This window comes from Liolophura sinensis, chromosome 7 (genome assembly GCF_032854445.1).
Source record: "Liolophura sinensis isolate JHLJ2023 chromosome 7, CUHK_Ljap_v2, whole genome shotgun sequence".
Classification (NCBI taxonomy): domain Eukaryota; kingdom Metazoa; phylum Mollusca; class Polyplacophora; order Chitonida; family Chitonidae; genus Liolophura; species Liolophura sinensis.
The window spans coordinates 34,145,084-34,169,760 of NC_088301.1; the positions used below are offsets into that span (position 1 = coordinate 34,145,084).

Sequence of the window (24,677 nt, forward strand, 5' to 3'; positions counted from 1 at the left end):
AATTTACCTGGATTTCACTCGGGCAAAGGCCATATAGAAAAAGCATATTACATATAATAGCATGATATCCAAACTTCGGTCAATAGTTACACTATTCTGTAGATTGTTAGAAAATGTTACGGTCGAGTATATGATATTACAAAGAGTCGCAGACAAGGTCAGTCACAAAGATAAAAACAATGCTACGATTTCATGGGGAAAAACACAGAAATATATTCTAATCACGAAAGTACAATCATCATGATGATGTTAAAATGTGATATTTATACGACACAACACACGGGATAACGGAACAAAATCAAACTATGGCATAGGTGTACAGAAATCATAATCTTTACATGGAAGAAGACTACTACGAACACAATCAGCTGACATGGTAACCTAATAGCTTGCGTTCAGTCCTTATGTACAAATATTTAATAACCACCTCCACCGTTGCAAGACGAGGACAGCGTTCAGGAGTGTGCTCACAAAAGGTTGAGATTAATATGCTGAACATGGGATCAGGATGTTAATGATACAGTATAAAAATATGTTTAAATAAATAACATGACACATGAAGAGAAACCAGGATACTTCAATATCAGTGAAAACTGAACTAAGCTTAAATCAGCTATTCTCATTTGCTTCTTATCTTTTAGGGTTTGTGGGAAGATATCAGACTTATGTATACCCTTGGTTTAATCTTACGATTCACGGTTTTATTGTGTGTAGAATTTGACACACTAACATATTGTACAGGTGTTCAATAATAAGTCAAGGTGCATCTCCACGGCTTGTTCATTTTTATGTGATTAAAGGATGTCATAAAGATTAGGAAATACTTACTGTTAGAAGCGGAACAGCAGTAGATGTTCAGTTGGATTCATAACAGATTACCTTGATAAGCTGTTGCTTGTTAGCTTGCCACAAATGAGAAGCCTTTCCTTGAAAGCGCATTTGCTATTGCTACGGTTTGCAATACATATTTATATGAGTAACTGGCCAGTCATTAGACGTGCATTCCCAACCTATGTATCTTTATTCCTCACTGAAAAGCTTAATGGTTATGTTTTCTTGAGTGAGCTTGCAACAGGTTTCCTTTAAACCCCATGTGTGAGTGCAATGTCATGTTGAAGACAAGAAATGTTGTCTATTTCCGTCAAAAAACTTTCCTATGTATTTTGGCAGCCTTTCATTGAAATCATTATACCAATTATTTGAATTTACACCTACAATGCATAAAAATTTACCTCAAGCTAAGACGGAGATCACAATTTCTTCCCCAAAATTCACGGATAATGGTTCGATTGTTGGAAATTGGATTATCAGTGTAAGACGAGAGGAGCATGGGAGGCTTGTTAGTGTAAATTTTTACCAGAATATGACACAGAACTGGTTACCTGAAATTTTGTCTGTGATGGATTTCATCCAGATATCTTATATATAACAAACACAAATCAACGCTTCTAATCCTACCCACTTCCAGCTCACTGGAAAGCAAGCTTTCGATTTTGGCAAAGTATTCCACAAATCACAGTTCGCTTTCTACAATAAGAAACTGGCCGTCAATGAAGGAGGTTAGAAAGCTGGACTTCATTGATCCCTGGGACAAGCATTGGTGCTTGATCATTGGTCTGTTGGCATTTCGGCGCTTGGGCGAACCATGCACGGTAACTTTAACTGAGTGAACAGTTCCCTGCACCGCTGTAGAGTCCATACATTACAAATTAAAACGACAGCTTGGCAAAGTACCTTGGTTTCTTTTTAGACTTTCTTGAGTTTTGCACTGTATCAAAATGATGACACAATGACAGCACAGATTCCCTTCGCAGTGGTATTTGTTGCATCATATGTTATAATACTAATATCACTAAAGTCAGATATGGTACATATTGAAATGTCGCTTACTAGCCTACCCCTGAAGTGGGTCCTTAGGGTCATTCAGTTAAATTAAGCGTAGCTTTTAGCACTGCCGACTGGCTCATGAACAAGAAGGTCAGGTGTCTTGGTTGGTCTGTGGCTTAAGCAGAGTAAGTGTTTCAGGTACCAGTTTATGGAGATCATTCAGTTTTGGCTCTGCACGGTGACCTCTACATATAAACCTCGTTGTAATTCTAACCATTCCTAGGACGACGGTTGAGATTAAATGTAATGTTACTTATGATTACTGAGCGACAAAATAACCTCAACATGTCAGAGTTCGGCAAAACAGGATTATTTTACTATCCTGGCGCAGTTTTGACTTCATAACACGTAATTCTTTGTGAATAATAAAGGTCAGAAAGTCACCTTAAAACTAATACAACTGCATCGACAACAGGCAATCTTTGCAAACCTCCCCTTTTTTTTTACCTAATCCCGCTTAAGCCACAGTGCTACGGGGCGTGTAGATTGCTACTACATTTGCAGTATGTACGTGAACAGAAGAATAAAACCGAGACAGGTAAATTGACAGGTATTTCACCGGTTACGTTTCACCATTTGGCAGCGATTACATTGTCGTCGGTGCTCAGGTTTTACTTTCTGTGCTGTATGTCTATAATTATATTAGACAATGTGCTTGGGAGTTTTGCTTTAATTATTCTCTTAATAACTAACAGAATTTATCTACTCACCATTTCTGAAAAAAAAAGCTTAATTTCAAAGACCAGCCGAGTCCAGTCCACATGTACCTACGTTGCGACCTGATTTGAAATGGCGACCTACAAAAAAAACTTAGTTATGTGTTACTTATGCCCTTCACGGGCAACACGGTCATTTCTTCGAGACTAAAGTGAAACTATGCCTGTGGTGTATAAATATGGCAACTTAACCGAAAAAACCGATTTCCAGACTATTTAATGCAAGGATTCAGAGAGGTTAGTGTGAAATCAGATTAGTACACTGTTTAATGCTTGTGCAGCTGATTTTTTCACATCTGTAATACACAGACAAACAAAGAGCGGATACAATAACAATTGACTTGTATACTTAAATTACACGCGCAAACTTGCAGATTAAATATATTCAATATCTTGCCCATCCACATTCACGGAAAAACAATAATTATTTCAAACTACAGAGAAATAAGATGAAATAGAATGTACCATTCTTTCAGCTTTGTACTTCTCATGTATTACATTAATGATCTCATAACCACCAAAAAGGATTATTTAATAGATAAAGAATTGATTGCATATAACCAACGTAATTAGATTACCTTAAATTTCGATTCATCAACAATCCTTCAATTCTATATACAATATGAGCATCTGGAACTCTTTCATCTTTCTTGCACACTGTTATATTCAGCCTGTGAAAATTGCACGTTGTGCTGAAACAACTGGAATGTTATTTGAGACATTCAGTCTGATATCTTTATCTTTATGCTAACAGAAAGTTACTCAATGCATAATCTATAACTGGAAGAAATACGTTATGTCCTTCTCAAATTACTAAAGGTCGTTATGGTCTCTTTGGGTGGCGAGAATAGACGCATGTTTGTTAAGAGCGTATGATGGAATAACTGTCACTGGCCTGTCAAATTAGCTTATATCAACTATTCACATGAGCCTCTTATCTTTTAGGGTTTGTGGGGAGTTATGAGACTTATTTATACCCTTGACTTAATCTTACAATTCACGGTTTTATTGTCTTGCAAAATCCGACAGACAGAATAACATACAAACACTGATACCATATCTCGTTTTCCACTACACTCGTTATACAATGAAAGGGCTAGTGAATAACTTTCCCCGAAGAATCTCACAGATCGATGGCTGCTGTCTGGAAGAGACTTTGACTGACAAGCTGTAATAACCCATTGACTCAGAAGGTGTGCAATCTGACAAGTGATGGCCTTGTTAAGATCGAAATATCACTTCCCTCTTGACCAATCCCCCTAAAGATTCCCACCAGAATACGAAACAAATATGAAATAGCATGTTAAGCCGTTCTGTGGGGATGCGGATGCATGGGTGGTCACCGCAGAGGGGTGCATTGCTGTATAGGAAGGAAATCTTTACTTGTCATTTCTGCTCTTATCAAGAGTACTGTGATTGATATTGAAGGAATACTTTTACATCTTCACCTCCGTGTTAGCGAGATTTTTAGTGTTGCGTTTTGTTGATCCCCGTTCATCTAGCGTTCTCTATGCCCACTCAAATAAGCATCTTAATAAATAATGATGAGTGTCACCAACAAGAACACTCCCTATTAAAGGCTTTGATAAATTGTGTGTTCGGCAACTACACCATTCATAAATCTAAGCGTCAAGTCCAGTATTTAAACGAAATAGACTTCCATACTGATAATTGCAAGACACATTGAGAAAAAAAAATCTATAACACCAGTTCTCAAATGATTATATAAGAAATAATATATATTAAATAGTAAATAAAGCTGGTAGTATGTAAGAATGAAGTCGTCATCAGATTTTAAGCTCAGCATACACGAGAGCTTAACACACGACTCGCCTACTGTTGTGTCTGGTTTTTATAAGCGCTCGTGTATTGTAAATAACGACGCAACTGAAGTTTTAGCCAATTTTAGAGCTCTATGAGTTCAGATTTTGACTCATCAATATAACCGGAAGACAAATTTGTCAAGATTTCATTTTCCAGTACCAAACACTAAGCGTTGCGAGCAGGTTTGAAGTTTTGACTTAAGTCAGAAAAGGCTTTATGGAATCGATTACTCTTCAGTTGAGTCGCGTTCTAAACTTAGCTCAAATGGTGCAGGCAAGGCAGTCAATGTTCTGTGTATGACACCCAATTCCTATTACAGGCCCCTATATCGGACTATTTCGTTATTAGTATCCTACACATGTTTAGAGTAATTAATAGCTGGTGTTATGTGAACAACTGCGGTTAGCTTCTAAATTTAGCTTGCCACTGTTTACATATGCTGAGCTCAGGGCCTGCTGTCTGCCTCTGCCTTAGAATGTTCCAGGATACGCTCAGTTCGGGGCGTGTTTGTTTACAACAAGTGTTCAAGAATTTTCTTATTCTAGAAAACTCCAACAGTCTATATAAGACCTATGAAAGCAGGTCAAAGGGGGGAAAAGGAGAATTATTGAGAGTTTTGGATGCTTTCGCTGTGTGTTACCTTAGTAGCCTTTTGTGCTGAATTTTGGTGTCTTCATAGCCTCTGGCTTTGTTATATCATATCTCCACCGAGCACTTGTTTCAGTCTGAACTTGTATATTTAATTTGTGCTCTTGTGTACACGGTGCTTATTAGTACACGGACCCTGTCTGTGGAATTTTGTGTATATTTCGTCATACACTCAGTTATACTGTGGATTTTCCCTCTTATTTATGCCTGTGTGGTTTTCAGCATTGTGGAGTATATGCTTCCGTTTGGACTTAACACCGTTGTACATGTAAGTACTTTAGTATTTGTATAGATATTGCTATCCTTTCTTGTTAAACTTAAGTACTTTAGTATTTGTATAAGTCTTGTTAAACCTAATAAATTGTTGAAAAATAAAATCTGCTGGTTTTGGTTACTTTTTTGTGCGGCTAAACTGTCTTGTATTTCGAAAAAGCCATCTCTTTATAATACAGACAGTTTGAGTCGTAACACTGGCAAGAGTGTTTCATGACTTTTGAAATCTTTCCGTCCATATGTCACGAATTTTTCGCCGTCTTTGTAGCTGCAGAACTACAGTATACATGTTAATATGAGTACACAACACACCCAAATGATTCCAAGCGACGACAACGGGCTTGTGACTGAACATCATGGGCAAGTATTTTGTACCGCCTTGTTCCTGTATATGGAATTATCCAATAAAAGATGAAAATATCGTTTGGACCCATTTGTCCTCTGAGAACAATATTCCTCACGTTTTTATTGCATGTTATGTATTGACAATTTACTTCAGCCCCTCTTCAACATCGATGTATGTATACAGTAATGTTTATTGAATTCATCCCGGAAGCGTGGTTTAGCGAACTCGCATGTCAATCAACATATCAAATGCTCTAAACCCGGAGGGCCTTTCTGGACGAGGATTGAGCTAATGGACTAGTAGTTCCCGAGGCTCGGTCCCTTTGCACTGTTTTCATGGAAATGTTAACCTTTTGATACAACGCAGCATTTTGAGTAATTCTGGACCAGTGACTTCTAATAAATTGCATTTTATCATCATTGCGTGTTATTTAGATTTACTTAATTCTCCTTGAGCAATAGTGCTAGGGGCCCTGTTAATTGCTACTTTTTTAAGGATTTACTGGCAAGAGGCCAGGTTTCACCGGTTATGTTCGATCATCACACTGTTGACGTTGTCCATGTTTTACACTTCATGCTGGTGTTTGCGTATTATTTAAATATTTACCTGCACATCATGGTTTAGGTGAAAGAAAGTTGTAGGAGATTCCAGATGTTGTCGTTAATTTCCCAAGCATCTTGATGTTGCATTATTAAAAAGACATATTGCCGACGGAAAACAACTCTGCTCCAGTTTTAAACGTCATCTACACATACTTAAGATTTCCAGATGGCTACTGACAATTATATCACTTTGAGTGGCCAATGGAATGTTCAGTTTTATACGAGGTTTCTCTTTGACTCATCCGCTGGCTAAGTTTTCTATATTTAGAAAGATGATTGAAAACTAACTTTTTTGACTGATATACCTTCACTTGTAGAGCCATCTGTAATGTCACACAAGGCGTTGTGCTTTAATTACGCAGCCTATTGTGCAAGTCGCTCTACTTTCTACTACATGTAACTTCAATTCTGCCGTACCAGTCGTTGGGAATTATTTATTTATTTGTTTGGTTGGTGTTTTACGGCGTACTCAAGAATATTTCACTCATACGACGGCGGTCAGCATTATGGTGGGTGGAAACCGGGCAGAGCCCCGGGGAAACCCACGACCAGCCGCAGGTTTCTTACAGGCCTTCCCACTTACAGCCGCAGAGGAAGCCAGCATGAGCTGGACTTGAACTCACTGCGACCGCATTGGTGAGAGACTCCTGGGTCATTACGCTGCGCTAGCGCTCACAAACTGAGCCACGGAGGCCCCCGTTGGGAATTATGAATAGTTTATAAAACATGGTCAGTAGAAAGGCAGATCATATTTCAGTCTGCCATACTGTTTGGTTAATACATGTGCGATCCGCAAGCGAACGTTGCATTGTGAGAGTCTATGTGCTCCCTCATTTGCATGTTATCTCGTATCGCGGGCAGTTTACACCAGTGACGGATTTTCCCGTCAAACTTAAAATAGGAGACAATAAATAGCATAATCTGAGTTATAATCTGAGAAACTGACATGTTTCAAAAATGTAGGCCTAGGACATTTAGCTAAGAGTCAAATGCAACTCCTTTTGTGTTTAGCTGCACCAATTTAAAAAAATCTAGCACATAGGGGGGCCTATCCATTTAAAAAGATCGGATAGGTGATCAGGCAGTCACGTGCAGTTCATTCGTATGAGAACAGCGGCTGTTGTCGTGTGAGTTAGACAAATATTCTGGTGTACTGTGTTACGCAAGTGACCCATGGAAGGTGTGTTTATCTCAGCTGTGCTTTAGTCTACGACCCAACTTAGGACTGTATCATATTCTTATATTCTAAAAATTGACAGATAACTTTTCAAAAGAAAAGACACTAGACCCAATGTATACGTGCATACCACGGGCAATTTTAAAAAGTTTAACTTTTTTGTGCTGTTCACAACAGAGATATCAAGTTCATTGTAGACAAAATCACGCACACTGAGACAATTGAAAGCGCCGAAACGATACCATTTTTTTTTTAATCCGGCGCGAGTGATTTATGTATCCAGAGGACGAGTCTGCTTCCGCTTATGTAACCCAAATCCTGTTTTGCCTTTTGTGGTACGAGTGACTCGACATCGTATTTTCGGTGTAACATGACGCATATCATGGCCTCGTAAGAATTCCGGCTTAAAAGTAGATTTACAAAGCAACCGTCACAGATCATGTGATCGTTTAGGTTTGTTTTGACCGTTTCCCTAAATAACTCAGATTATGCTATTTATTGTCTCCTCTTTTAAGTTTCTGTACGTAGCAATACGGTGCCAGGATTAAAAGGCAGTAAAAAAAATATTATCCAGTCTGGTGTTGGAGCGTTATCGGTATGTTGTTACAGGATTGTATGCCTGTGTAATATCCCGACGTAGGTTATTTTAATAGTATTCAGCGGTGGACTAATCCTTTGCATATATTATCCGAAGGACTTCCTGCATGCCCGTTAACTTGTGAATGGACATTCAGGGGTAAGTGACTTTAACGAGGTACTTAGAGTGCACATAATGTGCCTGCTTGTTGCAGGACGGATTTTCACAGCTCTTTCATGTAGTGCTGCTTCACTGAGGCAACTCTCCGAAGGCAGGTAAGGCGCCCGCCCGATCCATTTTACTGATGCACTTCAATCAGCCTTTGCACTATCCTCTTAATGCTAAACGCCAAGCGAGGAAGCAACAACTTCCACTTTTAACGCTTAATTGTGAACCTGGATTGGCCCTCGAGCGGACGCTCTATGAGTTGAGCTGTCGGGAGTTAGTGCTTGGGGGCGGTGGACATTCAGGAAGGCTGCACTGCATGCAAGCAGTACTGCGAAGGCATATATTCATTCAGACAGCTGTAATTTTACATACAGCTCTAAAATAAATATTCAGGTATTTTAACACAATAACGGATAACTCAGTAGCGAAAAATATCTTAACTGTTTTTACCCTTTAACAACTGGCCATTGTGTTTTAACAATGTACTTTTATTATTAAAACCGGAAGTGATACTTTAGCCATGGGACAAAATTGTCTCATCGATCAACCACCTATCCTGTCTTGGATAAGCATATCTACTGCGAAATGTGGTTGGACAGGAAATGGTACAACCGGACTTTCAATTATAGGAAAAAGATATTACAAGATTAAGACATCTTGATTTATTATCTCATGTGTTCTGTAGTAAGAGCGTTAATCATAAATCAATGGCAGGCAATTCCACGTCCCAGCAATGATTGGATTTCACAGCTACATCTGTCCAAACTTAATTGCTTTCTCGAAACGACGTCAAGCAGCGATTCTGAAAACGAATATAATATTCTTCTTATGCCATAATTTTTCGCCCTGCAGTGAGATACCATTCTGCTTGTGACAGTAATTGGCAAACTTTATTATCAAAACCTTGGACATTTTAAGAAAAATGAAATCGTTTAAAAAGAAACACACAATCACGTGAAAATTTTTTAACCTCTGCTTCAAAAGTCTTCAGTTAATAATATTTCTTGTGAGAATAATTGATTTACTGGCACTGAAGGTTTCTCTCTGTCAATCACTTGCTTTGTTATTTGAAAAGGGTATTCCACACGTCACATTGTACTTGATAACTTCTGGGTCATTGTAACAGTGTATAATTAAAGATATTCTATACATGTGAGTAAGTGTTATGTAAGTGCAATAGAAACTTTTGCCCAATTTTCTTAGACCATTGATATTATTAATGCTTAACACATACTAGAACTGAAGGCGTATAACTTTTCCTTTTCGAAGGGTGTGTTTATATCTTAATTAAGCCAGATATCCCTATTACACAATATAATAGGTATTTTATTTTATAATATTGTATTTTCGGTACAGAATATTCAATAACACATATGTACATAAAATGAAATATTCACACATTTTCGACACCCTGATAAGCATTCCGATAAGCATACGTCAAAAATGAATGTAATATTATTAAATACACATACGTATTACTGGCATACATGATGCCAAAACATTTATTTATTTATTTATTTGATTGATGTTTTACGCCGTACTTAAAAATATTTCACTTATTCCACCGCGGCCAGCATTATGGTGAGAGGAATGCGGACAGCTCGGGTGAAAAACACTACCATTTGTTGGTGGCAGATCTTCCGAGTTACGGCCGGAGAGGAAGTCAGCACGAACTGGATTTGAGATCACAGCGGCCGCTCCTCGGTCATTGCTAGCGTGCTCACCCCCTCGACCAGAGAAGTAAGATATCAGTTCCACTCCACAAGTCTACAATTGTTAAGTATGAGCGTAAGTAATCATAAAATAAACAATACAAGCTCATCCAGCGATGATACTTGGTCACAAGTGAACGTTCATCTCGGGATCTGGGACCCATTCCACAAAAGCATTTCCGACTTTACTTAATATTTAAAATATAATTTTAAAGCTTAGTTTTCGGTTTTAGAAATCAAAATTTTGTCCACCTTTCAACAAGACAAATGTGTCTAAATTTCAACTTTCAGTACCAAAAAGTACGCATTCAGAAGAGGTTTTAATTTTGACCTAAGTCAGAAATGTACAGCAAAGCGTCCGTCTGTGAAGCTTGTATTGTATCTCCACATGTATCTCCACCTGTAAACGAAGCATCGAATGCAGTATTGCATACAAACAGTTTGAAGACGATATTTTTACTAATAAATGGCTATTGTCCAATGGAGTTAGTTAGTAATTGTCTTCATTGCCCAAAACCGGCTGCTCCCACAATGGGTTATATAGAGCGATAAAAAAAATCCGGCCTTACCTTTGCGGGATGAAGGAGACCTATGACAAATGGCGTAGCACACAAAAACATTGGCATATGGTGGGTCGCATGGGGGCCATTCAGTATCAAATGGTGTCATCATGATTTACACAGGTTGTATATTATCTTCATGTCAACAGGATTTTGTATTTTTTCCTTTCCTATTGTACGTGTGTGTTAACTTTATACCCACTTTTCCACCTGTTTATCTGCAAGGCATTGATTTATTTATTTTTTTTATTGGTGTTTTACGCCGTACTCAAGAATATTTCTCTTATACGACGGCGGCAAGCATTATGATGGGAGGAAACCGGGCAGAGCCCGGGGGTGCAAGGAAATGAGATCGATTTACAACGTTCTTTAATTGTACATGTGTTCTCGACTGTTCGATCGAAATGCCAGAATATAAATAGGAAATAAATATACAAACGAAGTTATTATTTGAAAGCAGTAAAAGATACAGCAGGAAAATTTTCATGATTTGGGACATAAAATTATATTTATAACTTGAATTCCACTGTCGGCTAATGCATAATTCAAATTCCACGTCAAGGCCATGTTAAAAGTAAGGTTAAGGTGATTTATGAGCCACAGAGGATTCCGTTTCAATTAGTTGTGTCACCGGAAAGTCTGTTCTTACGAGAAAGTATACAAACAGAAAGCACAGACATCATAGTTATTCTCCATTAAAAGCCAAAACTACACACACCACCGGTGGAAAAGTCCATGATCTTAACCAACCTGATTTCGCTCCTGAAATATTACGCAATTTACGATCCTATAACAAGTCAGAGTAAGCTGATTTCAAAACCAAATTAATCTTACAGGTGGCTTCGTCAGCACTGGATAAGCAAAATAATAACACCAAATTGTTCAGCTTAAAAATGTATAGAAATAATTCAAATGCAAATATAAGTATAGAGGACAGCCATTGCGGGACCGGCTCTAAGCGTTCTGTATAAATTATATTTATGATAGTAATGACAACTAAGAAAAATGGAGAAAAAATGTGATACAAATGAAAAGGAATGTCCTGGACTGCCACGTATCGCGTACAATGGGACTAGTACTAGAGGCCAGCATAGGAACTTTTAGGGGATCGTCACTCTGGGCGATACCCTATTGAAATTGTCAGGATTATTAACCATAATTTCGTTGGCCGGTTACAACGAAATGTCCGATGTCACATGAGTTTAAAACCTATTAATAATGTTCTTTTTAAGAACCACGGAACTTGTTTTCTTCAAATCTGGCATACCTGACTAAAATTGGGTGGCCTCTTAATTTGAATCCTTCAAGTCAACTGTAAAATCTGCACAACTGGATCGAACAAAAAAATTTCTGAGACCCCTTGACCACAGGATTATGAATTTCATATGCATCTTGTTTTTCTGTTGCACTGATAATGATGTAATTTACATTTGATTTCCATCTTTGTGATTCATTTACAATAGTTTCAACCACATTAACAATATTTACAATTTTGCTGGTTTTACGCTCATAATATTCCTTTTGCATGCTATGGACATCACAAAATTGACACTCAACCCTTCGCCAGATACCTTGACCTAAAGCCGCAACGAAAGCCGCAATTACTTTTTATGGTGTATCAGTCATCTACCATATTTCGGCATATCGCCTTTTTCACATCTACAAATTTATGTTCATCTGTGTGAGTTATAATGTATCAGGGTTTTTTTTCTTGTAAACATATCCATAAGTTATCCTAAACTTTCGACACCTTAATATATCTAATCCATTTTGTTAACACTGTTTCTTTCTTCTTTGCAAATTGTACTAAAGTGTGATAAGCAAGCCGCACTAAGTTGGGAAACGTCCTTTTCACATTTGCAAGAAATAGTCTAGAAATTCCTTTAGAGAAAGGATTCAACAAATTTTGTTGAACTTAACAACAAAAGTTAGTCTAACTTCGATACTCTTTCGTCTAAACATAGGCCGGCTATGGCGGCCGTCGTTGGACTGGTGATAGGTGTGCTGGTTCAGTATTTACCTCAGGACTTGTTGGCTTCATCCAATTCTATTAACAACTATAAATGATTTACGCTCCACTTGGTTCCCCATGGCTGATGTGTTGAAATATGGTTCCTTTTCTAGGCTCAACTTCACGACATTTTGGAATCGATACAAAACATTACTTAGTCTATGTACATGTAGTTTTATGGTTTTACAGTGTTTTCAAGAGCTTAAATAAGTAGGTTCAGGTACGAAAGCTAACATCCTTCAGAACAATGTTGGTATAGCGACAGCATTTCCATTTTCATCTGAGAACCTTACCATTGTTTAATATCTGGCCGGTCAATGACCAGTCAAGGGGAATTCATTTGTTATCCAGCCCTTTATAATTTCGAGGAAGCCCCTAATGTTTCATCGCCAACGTAAATCACCAAACCGGTAGCTGTATGTGGGAGAAAACGTTTGCATTCTCCTCGCCCGTTTAATAATGTGCGTGTTTAGGCAACTCTGTCAACACTTGAATTGTCGATCACGTTCTAAATTAAATATTTATGATTTACAATGGAACGTTTGGTTAACCTGTCCCCTGAGATAATCCTTCATTCCATCACCATTTGCTTATCGACATAGATCCAACTTTGCAGGGAACATCAACATGACATCTAAACAAATAGCAACATTCGCAATAATGTGGACGGCAGCCATACTATGATGAGTATATAAAATATGAGCCGAATAATACAGTGTATGAACCTGGAAAAGGAGAAAAGAAGAGACTATCAGGTCGATACAAAGTCCTAATCATCACAATACCCATCCACAAAATACTTTCCACAGAAAAAGTTTACTCTGCTGGAAAACGTTTCAGCCCGGAAGGTTCTTCGCTGTGTTTCGTTTGTAATTAAAAGTATAAAGTTGAATTTATCAGTTTTGTGTAAAATATTTTCCTTTTGCATATACTTCAAATTCTGAAGTTCATAATAATAAGTTTCATTATTAAGTCCTCTGAATTATTGTAAATCATTAGGAAGTGTTAAAAATTCCGAATGGCACTAACGAGCCACCGGTTAGAATTCTTCAGTAATTACCAGTCGCAAAATATCAGCATTGTCTGATTTTTATAACTCTGTTCAAAATTAGAAATAAATTTCCGAAAATTTATATAGCCTTTTCAAACTATTGAAATGCAATAATTTGAACTATTCCTGGTACATAACAAAAACTGATTTGATAGTAAAAATGGACATTGTTGACAAAGTCTCAGTGATTGCCCCAGTGATGGAGGAAAAAGTGTGTATTAGTATTTTGGTAGATGACATAACACATAAACACTCTCTTAGCACTGAAATGTTATCTGTTACATTTTGGCGCTGGTGGCTGGGAGGAAAAGCATTTGTAATGTTAGATTATATGAAAAAATATGAATTCAACACTTTACCCAATGATTATAAAGATAACATTTAACATTTTCATGTTTTAAATGTTAAAAAGCTTGTCATCTAAAGTTTAGTAACAACCTACAATTAGCAATCAGTATCGGGTATAAAAGATAATATCTTGGGATTTATGTGTTCCAGCATTTAACAGCATTTAGCGTTGGCGATGATACATTATAAAGGGCTGGATAACAAATGAATTCCCCTTGACTGGTCATTGACCGGCCAGATATGAAACAATGGTAAGGTTCTCAGATGAAAATGGAAATGCTGTCGCTATACCAACATTGTTCTGAAGGATGTTAGCTTTCGTACCTGAACCTACTTATTTAAGCTCTTGAAAACACTGTAAAACCATAAAACTACATGTACATAGACTAAGTAATGTTTTGTATCGATTCCAAAATGTCGTGAATTTGAACCTAAAAAAGGAACCGTATTTCAACACATCAGCCATGGGGAACCAAATGGAGCGTAAACCATTTATAGTTGTTAAAATCTAGAACATGTTGAGACCTGAACATTTGCGTTTTAAGAGGCAAGTGGAGTGCAAAGAATTGAAATTCAGCTATCGCAGCTTTTGCTGTCAGTTTTTTTCACAATCCGATATTTCACAGATATATGTAAATATGTGAGACGCCCCACCCACTGGGTCACAGATGGCATAGTGGAATCTGGTTTTATCCGAACATATACCTATGATCTTAGTAGGATGAAATAAAATAATAAAGACAAACTTGGTTAACATCATGAGTGAGTGCTTGTGGTTCATATACAGACATATGACGACGAAGGAATCCTTAGAGTGCATGTAATGTGCCTCCTTTGTTTCAGGACGGATTTCCATCGCTCTTTTACTTAGTGCTGCTTCACTGAGACGCCTTACCGAAGGAAAGAAATCCGCCCCGCCCGAGCCATTATACTGATACGGGTCAACCAGTCAGAAATAAGTTGAGAAATTATAAATAAAGTCAGAACTCTGCTGTGGGCGACTCCATTTTGCCTAAGAACTAGTGCTGAAGTCATCTGTGTTAGAAGGAGAATTGCCGTCGGAAACCGCCGAAGTGTAGTTCGTTTTCGGCTTTACGCTCGGGAAACCGGAATGTTGGACGTAGGTTCCGAGTTTACACGAACAGGCCGGCAGTTTTAACGAATCTCATTGGCTTTACGTGTCTGGCGAGGGAAAATGGCAAGATTACGCAGCAGGTACCACCAGACAGAAAAAAATGTGCCCTTTTCCGGCTATAGTGTAATTTTTAAAAGTTTTCTTCTCCTTTAATTATTACCATTTATATAGCTAAAATAATAGTGTGAAAGTGAAGATTACTACTATTCGGTTATTCGGTTGAAATGTCGCCATAACTATTAATTCCTGCCTTCACAACGACGTGGAACTAATACATGTGTATAATCAATCAATAAAAAGCGTTTAGGATCAAAGGTGTTTCCAAAGGATCCCCAAAGACAGGTCTAAATACAGAAACACTAAGAGATCATTTAAGAAAAAAGCATTTTCACTTTAAATTGTGTGGCATGCGACTTCCAAGCTTTTGAAATTCCAGATCACATTAAAATCCTCAAAGGCCAGGCATGTGCGACATTGCGGGTAGTTGTCATTTTCTACTGACTTTTGTCTTTTTGTCTAGTTGACTCCTGTTGTGTTTAAAACCACAATTAGAAATCTTAAAATGAGACTACAATGTCGTTAGATGACCCATTGTTGTTTACAAAATAAAGTATGTTATACTATTATTAAGCAGCGATATGTCGGTCCATACGAATACTATTGTGTAATATGCCTCGTGATTTGCCCCCACCCCCACCCACACACCTGTGTATATAGTACGAATGCTCTGGCAACCCCTGTACCTTTTATATCCACGCGATCCACCTTTATAAATCACTACACCTCTTAGTCTATTTTTATATTGTTTATCTTTAAGGCGCAAGGTAGAAATATGATCGGGCCTTTTCTCTGCAAGCTATTAAGACCTTTAGTTGAAGGTAGCATTTATATAGACGTGTCTCTTAAAAAGTGAATTGCCAAGGTCCATGGATCCGTTGGGGAGGCGATGTGTGTTTTTATTTTCCGCTCTAGCCATCTGTGCTGGAGATATTTTCACACCAGAGCAAGTTCAACAATTGGACACTTTTGTTAAAGATGTAATGTCATGTTCACATTCCCCTGGATTCACTTTAACTGCAGTGAAAGGGAAAGAGATTTTCACCAGAGGATATGGGAAAAGAGACGTCCACAAAGGACTGAACGTAACCGAAGAAACCCTCTTCTGCATAGGCTCAGTCACAAAGGCAATGACAACTACTTTGCTTGCAAAGCTCCTACCTACAAAGTTCCCACAGTAAGTATGGTACATGTGCTAAGTATAATAATGGTAATGATTAATATTATTTAGTATATATGTGATCACAAAAACATAAATGTTCTTAAGTGTGATATCTTTTATGCTAAAGGTGCACATACATATGTATATATCAGTGTTTGAAACAATACTAAAACATTCAGTCTTACTCAACAGCCATTTTGTTATCATAAATCAAGAAAACTGGGATTCTAAAGTCCACAGTTCGTATCTGTTGTACGCAAAACACTTCAAACCCACACGAATGTCAAGAGGTTTTATCTCAGATGTCGGAATATGTGACGCTTACATATATCAAACTATTTATCAGGACCAAACATGTCTAACTAGACAAGACAATACAATAGCCTTTGTAAAAACTGCTTTACTTAATAAATCTGAATTATTACCTTTCCTTTTTTTAATTAACTTATTTAAAAGCGATACTTCTCAAGTAAATTTTCAGGTGTCCAGGTTTTTTTTTTTACACTGATCACAATACAAATTTTGACACGCTTAAATATGTATTAGTTTTTAAACTCTTTAAGACAATAATCTTTGTGATACATAAAAAGCTCGCTTTGGGGCTTTATTCTCAAGTTTAAATACACTTATATACATATATATATTCACTGATGAATTCATGAAGTACAAGATTTCAATCGGCAGGTCGTCTTGGGACACCAAGGTCAGTTACATTCTGGGGGATTCTTTCAAATTCACGAGCACTGATCTGACAGATCACGCGACGCTGAGAGACATTCTCAGTCATAGGACGGGTCTTGTTGCTGAAAATTATGGCCTGATTGCCGGTTACAACAAAAGCATCACACGGGCATATATGGCAAAGTAAGTGATTTCAAAGTAGGCTATACTTGTATTACACATGCACCAAGAAATGACGATTTTGCCTTTTGAATAAATGTTAGGCTGCTCTTGCCTAAACGAGGCCCAGAGTTTTATAATGTGTAGCACTAAGCAAGAGGTTCCGATACCCAAAAGGTCCATGATATATGCATTTAGTAGTATCTAAATATTTCTGTTCGTCCCAGGGATGAATTCATCTGGATTCCTGTTTTATTGCTTTAGACCATTGTACTGTCAACTATGTTTATTTGAACGGTCACACGTTTTTCACACAATTACTTGTCATCTTGCATTCTTTATATAATATATGATTTTTGAAAACCTTACGTCACTATGTCTCGATTCCTCAGTGCATGATTGTCAAAACATTCACACACGAAAGCACTCCATATGAGTGCAGCTTGACAAATTTTACGTTGTAAACGTATTCAATACAATGAGAGTGCCGCCGATATAAATACAAAGTGTAATTCAACCACGTGGTGTAAATTACAGAAAGCTTCGATATTTACCGTCTTCCCAGCCACTGAGGTACCAATTCGAGTATAACAACTGGATGTACTTCCTTGCGGGCTATGTTGCGGAAGTGTTAGCCGAGGGAGAGGAATCCTGGGAAGATTTGCTTACAAAGCACGTATTAAACCCCTTGGGAATGGATTCTACCGCTATCTTGAAGGACCTTAACGAACTGGCAACAAAGGCAGAGATGGCGTTGCCCTATGTTTTCTTTGATGGTGAATTCGTAAGACTCTCCTCCGCAGCATTCAGGTGAGACCACTGAGTTAAAGTGGTTGGGTTCCCCTTGGTGCAATTTTGGGCTCTGTAAATATCAGTCCTGAGAAGGAAAGGGCAAAAGGTGATTGTAAACCCATTGTTCTTTCTCAGTGTCGGTGCTATTTCTTGAATTGTATAGACTAGTGCAGTATCAGCTTGCGACATCATCAATGTCTAATCTGTTTGCGCAATACGCATTTTTTTCAATACTTGACACGATGCTCTTGTTAGTCTTCACAAACAGCTTTAGAGAACTCGAAGTACAGATAGACACGCATACAGAGATTGTTTTCTTTATAGTTAGATAAAAAAATCACTAAAATGTAAAAGGAAGACAAAGGTCTTATTAAATAAAATAAACAAATAAATAAATCAATAACGTCACCATACACGTGAAAGAATGTCTTAACATTCTAGCATTTGCGTGCAACTAGATGACTATCAACTCGCCACTACATTGCAGAAATACTTCCAAATGTGGCGTTAAAAACCACAATCTAGCCATGTAAAATACAAGGGTTATAATATACCAATATATTATTATCACACATTTATTAAATTGTTTGAAAATGAAACTGTACGACTTCCTCCCAGTTGCTGTTTCTAAGCTATAACAAAGGCTCTAATCATTGTTAATCTGTAATATCTAATGATATGAAATGCCTTCTTGCTTATACAAGCCGTTCTCACTTCTGTTTCTGAATTTAGTATCCATCCCGCGGAACCCGCTGGCGCTGTGTGCTCGTCAGCTAAAGACATGGCTAAGTGGTTGCAGTTTCTTCTCCGCTCACCGAAAAATATCGTCAACGAAACGTGTTTTAACGAGACAATGAAGCCAATCCAACTGACGCCAGAACAGGCCATCGGGGGACTGAAGAGACCCACATTTCCAATCGATATGTATACCTTTGCCACCGGAATGGGCTGGTTTACTGGCGCCTATCGAGGTAAGTTAGGTTGCCAATCGTGCAAATAGCCTGCGTTTACAAGTATTATGTTGACTTATTGAATTATGTATGGAATTATTTATTTATTGATGCTGAACAGCACTCAGACACGTTGAAGTTAAGAAAAAGAAAACACCAAAGGTATATATACGGGAACCCTGTTTTGCCTTGTATCCATGCATGTGCACAGATTACGATTGACGTGACATCGTGAATACGACTTCTCCAACATCTCATGGTCTCGTAAGAATTGCAGGTTAAAAGTAGATTTATAAAGTTAGCGAGCACATCAGAAAAGGATGGCTGTGGCAATTTTGGGTCTGTTTTCATCCGTCTTCCGAAACAGCTGAAAGGTTATATTGTTTCTTGCCTTTTCTTTTATTTGAACATGCCAAATGACACTTGATGTTCAAAAACTACACCTACATTTTGTGATCATAAAAAGTCTACTGATGGTATTAACCAACACAAAAGGCTAAATAAATCCAATATAATAAAAGACTTACAGTATGGAGAGTAAATCAAGAACAGCAATGATAGTGTGATAGCTGACAAATGGTCCACACGTAACGGGCGAAATACAACCTCTTGTTAGTCTACCTCAGTTATGGCTTTATCCTAACTGTTCATGTAAATTTAAATGGTAGCAAATTACAAGTCCCCTATAGCATCATGGGTTATGACAGATTAGATAAAAAAAAATACAGTGATGTTAATCGCAGTTTGTTTGACGTCACTGATCTAGACTTACTATTCTGCGTTTTATTCATTTTTAACCGAAATTTCTTGCCGAAATGCTAGGAAGACTCACTATCTGTTTTTTTTTTTTTTTGTTTTTTTTTTTTTATTGTAGGTATATATGTGAATGATTGTATAAACTGTTTTTCAGGTCGACATCTTGTCCTCCACAGCGGTGCATTTCATTCTTACACTTCGCTGTTGTGGCTATTCCCAGACGAGGACTTAGGAATATTTGTCAGCACAAATGGCATAGCTGAGCATGACGACCCAAAACTAACCACAATGATGTACGCCTCCGATTTATTGCTGGGCGAAACCCCATGGCTCAACTCCACCACAGCTTGTTCATTTCCGGAACCATGGAAAGTAAAATCGTCTAAAAATTCCACCGAGTTCAGCAGACAGGAAGTTCATTCCGAGCGCCACCTGACGGAATATGTTGGAGTTTACGGAAACAGGTTCGTAGGTGATATGAACGTTTTCATCAACAGAACGGCAAATGACACCTTACAGTTGAACTTAGGATATAATATTCAGACATTTCTTTATGCTACTTCTGAAAAAGATGTTTTCAGGTGGAAATTTATTGGGAATTTATGGTTTTTGAGCAAAATATTCCCGGAATTCCATGCAGGTAACATCCAGTTTAAAGAGAACAACAATGGACAGATCTACAGCCTGGTGTCTTCGGCCGCTGGAAAGGAATTTGTCTTTCGAAAAGATGTGCGATTTGCTGATACAGCATCTACCGGTGAAAGCACATATGAAATGACCGACAAAAAGTTTACTTTGGCTTTGCTAACATTGTTTGTCATATTTTCCTGCCAGTGATAGTATACTTTGTTCACTATATAAGCAGTCATAACTTAGCCACCTTCTTTAGCCATCGCCTAAATTACAAGGTGTTTTATGTATATAAATACATGTCCATTGCCGTAAAGGCTAAAACATGGTGTATGATTTGGATGTCAGAATTATCGCTTCTAGTCACACCCACTTCAGCCATACCATGTTTCAGAATAGTTTCTCAGTTCACAGTTGTACCTGAACCTCGACCACCTCATCTGATGTTGAATTCAAGTTGTGGTAATAGTATGTGTTGATTGCTTGCTGATATCTTGCTGTGTTCAGGAAATGTGTTTCACTTCTGCTTTCATGTGAAACGTGGTGAGTGTCACTGACTCAAAACGTATTTGTTTCCATATAAGCCAACATGACCAGTAGGCTAATTAACCAAGAGCACACGTATTAATACAGAGCATATATACGTTGATCTAAACTGTATATTTAAGGTTACATGTTCTTTGTCGCGTTTTAGAAGAATACGCCCAATACTGGCATACCACCGACCTTTGACAACTTACTGACGAGTTTTCGGGCTTGCAACATAGACATGTGCGTTATACAGATATGGTCTTCGACAAACATAAGACAGCGTAAATGTATAGGCACACAAGCGCCACAATCACTCACACGACGAAGGTCGCCATCCCCAGTTACATGCACGGCAGTCATATGTTTAGACCGTAGAATTCTCATCAGGTCAGAGCTAGGAAAGACTCTTTTTTGCTGTTACACTGCAGACATTTTCCTCGCTAATAACAGTGTTGTCGGTCTTGGGCTAGAATACAGATTTGTCCGTCGGTTGCCAGGCACGACAGCCCGCGTTTCTCAGCTTACCGTGAGCAACAGCTGAGTCCTGAACACTACCCAGCGACAGAGCCAACCCATGCATGCCGAACTCTGACGGTCAAAGGGAGTTCATCCATGCAACCTTCTGTGTGTAGCCAAATGCCTGATTTAATCGATCGAACAGACCGGTATATGTCTAACAACGGCCTACGACTAGTATTTGAGCCGGCATCACTGTCTGTCAAAAGAGCCTGTTCTGTTTGTCAGTGTCATATGAATGACCTGCCATCTGAACACTTATAAAAATCATAAGGACTATACTGCATCATATTCTACATCGTAGTGCTATGATATCTTAGCTATAGGAGTAAAGCCTTTTTCTCTTCCGCTGTACTGTCATACCTATAGGACGAGGTGTAGCTTATGCATAAATAGGGAGAGTGCACGCATGCACCAGGGGGGAGACATCCGCGTGGTATGAAACAGCTCATGGTGTGAGTATTTTCTCCTGTGGATCCCCAACCCAACAAAAAGACAAATCTTAACATGATGTCATTTGACTACAATAGCTGCCATTGAAAACAGTGATGCACGACATACAACGTTAGACCGTAGCCTGTTACATTGTGCACATGCAGTTTCAATACTATGTACATGTATGTACCCTGGTCTTGTTTTTATTTCTTTGCTGTTTTACGCCATATTCAAGATCATGACCTTACAGGATATACTCATGCAGCTATAGAAACTGGCATGATGTAATTCATGGTAATGAAATCAATATGAGATCAATAAAAATCAGTTTAAATATATATTAGACCGCTTATCTATCCATTAAACCAAACGAATTGGAGATGTAAGATGAAATGACATTCTTGCAACGAAATTATTGAATGAATGAAAGAAAAACTGCCCCACTTCGTGGAAGTCTGGTTGATTCACCTAACATCAATTGGACACTCCCAATAAACTGTATGAGGTGTTTAACAGTTTACAAAACTTTTATTTGTCATCTCCAGTTATAGAATATATACGTTAGTCTGGAGTCATACGTCATACCAATATCCGGGTCTTCAACGCTCCATGACTCCTCACACGTAAACTGATGACAGGTGCAATGGACCCGCGCAATGAAAATTGTCATATCAAAAGCACTCAGACTGCAGAGCACAACAACATCACAGTTGGGAGGTAACATTTTTTTATTATAGGTGTTTCATGCGCGAGAGCACACGTAATCAAGTACCTGGAGAATGCATTGATGTATAAGCGATGAGTGCAGAAGTTCATTTATACACCTGTACCTTCCAACGATCTATAAAGGGTCTTGTTGTATTTAATAACATCTACACGGCTAATTTACAACAAAATTTATTACAAATACAAAATCTTGTTTAAATAAAGAAAATTTATATTCTTGAAAAATGAGACTGGTTTGGTGTTTAAATCAAAACTGATATTAACTTTCAATGATGTATGTCAGTAAGAATTTATATCCATGGGTGAGCGATGGACACAAGGCCAATCAGTTTTAAAACATCAAGCTCAAACAACCACGACATCAAATAAAAAAATAAGATTGCTTTTGGTCGACATTCAGTATCAATTGCCTTTATCAGCAGTGTGAACGCCTATGTATGTATAAAAATAGCCATACACAAAAGGACTGTCATAAACCCAAGAGGGTGAGTTAAAAAACGTGACAACTTTCCCAAATATGTGTATAACTACATTGTATGATATATACCTTTTCAATTCACTCATAAATGTTTAATACATTTCATATACACTTATACCTTTAATTCTCACACAATTCCCTTGTCACTTATTTTTCATCCTGCATGAAATGGCCTATATAAAATATTAGAATTGAGAAGCAACACGTGAACTCAAGCGCATGCATGTGTTTTGGGGTTTCTGTCCGAGAGAAGTAGGAAAATGGGGAATGTCGCAGATCCGCTGAGTAGTCGGAGGCATTCTCCTCTTTCAGACGTTTATGTGACATCAAAATATCGGTGTGCAGTCGAATGGAAGTGTCAGAACTTGTATATTGAATTCTCGGAAACTGAAGAATGGCGCAGATTTGCTCACACGCCTACAAGGTGAAATTACCCACTATACATGCAGGCCTGGAATTTGTCTTTGCAGCTTATCTACATAAAAAACATATATATGCTCTTGTCCTTCAGGAAATACATATAGCTGCAATTTTACCTAAAAAATAGTGTTGTTAAATAATATCTCTTCCATCAACTACATATTTGTTGGCATTTTCTGGTTAGCCTTCATAAAGTTATATACATATATATTGTGAAAAGTCACTATATACTATATAGCCTACTATATACTATACACTACGTATTAAAACTATACCCTGTAGAAACATATCCGGGCCCCTCTACAGATTTTTACATTATAACAAAGAAAAAGCTGTACAGGCCTATCTTTCTCGTTCATTGCATGGTAACCCGTTTAAATCATATTTGGATTATCCTAATTTTCCGCATTTGTTTTCCAGGACATTTTGTATTGTTCCATACATGCTGAGATAGCACACAAGTTATAAGTGAACAATTCCTGCTTCAAGGGTGCTACCTTCGTAAATCACCCTGGGAAAAGTTTTCTCTACGATGTATAGATATACACTCCTGGGGAGCTGGGATGTGTAATCCTATTGTTACTTTGGTGGTTTTGTACGCCCTAAGGTTTAGAAAGGCCTGCACAGTACATAGCTCACAATGTAAATCTGAAAGTGTAAATTCATGCAGATTCATTCTTATATAGAGAACTTACAGACGTAGCCTATATACTCATGTGCCCAGCTATAGCACAACACTTTGTTCTGGGTGACTGCACATGAGACCGGGTGGGCCTTTATATGGTGTCCTTAAGTAGGCTGTATGTGTTACTCGCAAACGGCAAAGTAAACGTAGCTTTCCCAAAATACGACCACGGTCAAAGGGAAGCAACTCATGCATAGAGTTCACAGCGTGCGTACATATATAATTATCTTAATTCTTCAAGCTTTTCAACCACCACTGCGACCAATACTTTGAAAAAACTATAAGGTGTGGGGAAATACTTTGTACAGATTTATGAAGCTTGTATCTTTAGTCACACAAACAAATCATTTTGGTGTCATTTTTTATAATGATAATTGTGTGAATAAATTTCAATGGAAAAAACGCTTTAGGGGTCGAAAGCGTTGCAGATTTACAGTATGATTATTACAGGAAAATCAACGCCAAATTTTTCTCGTCTCTCAACCACTGTTTATCCTCCACAACACAGATATATGCAATACGTTTTAACACACTACACAACCTTGATGTAAATTACGCTCATCATCCAGGAATTCCATTCAGCTATAATGCTGACTCACATTTGTCTATACGAACCTTCAAACAAGCTTTAATAATTCGAAGTTTCACTGGTGAGCATGTTTTA

The 24,677-nt window shown here is 37.9% G+C and overlaps 1 protein-coding gene across 1 annotated transcript; it reads left to right on the forward strand.

Moving 5' to 3' along the window:
- Positions 1 to 15,875: 15,875 nt before the first annotated feature.
- LOC135471529 (uncharacterized) lies at positions 15,876 to 22,027 on the forward strand. The gene is made up of 5 exons (XM_064750795.1): positions 15,876 to 16,269; positions 16,939 to 17,118; positions 17,632 to 17,904; positions 18,619 to 18,857; positions 19,747 to 22,027. Exons 1-5 carry the CDS (start codon positions 15,962 to 15,964, stop codon positions 20,427 to 20,429), a joined length of 1,683 nt encoding a protein of 560 aa, XP_064606865.1. The 5' UTR covers positions 15,876 to 15,961; the 3' UTR covers positions 20,430 to 22,027.
- Positions 22,028 to 24,677: the final 2,650 nt, after the last annotated feature.

Coding starts and splice junctions, on each gene's coding strand:
- LOC135471529 (XM_064750795.1), top strand. CDS start 15,962: ATGGATCCGTTGGGGAGGCGATGTGTGTTTTTATTTTCCGCTCTAGCC. Junction 17,119..17,631: donor ACACGGGCATATATGGCAAA/GTAAGTGATTTC, acceptor TGTAAATTACAG/AAAGCTTCGATATTTACCGT. Junction 17,905..18,618: donor CTCTCCTCCGCAGCATTCAG/GTGAGACCACTG, acceptor TTCTGAATTTAG/TATCCATCCCGCGGAACCCG.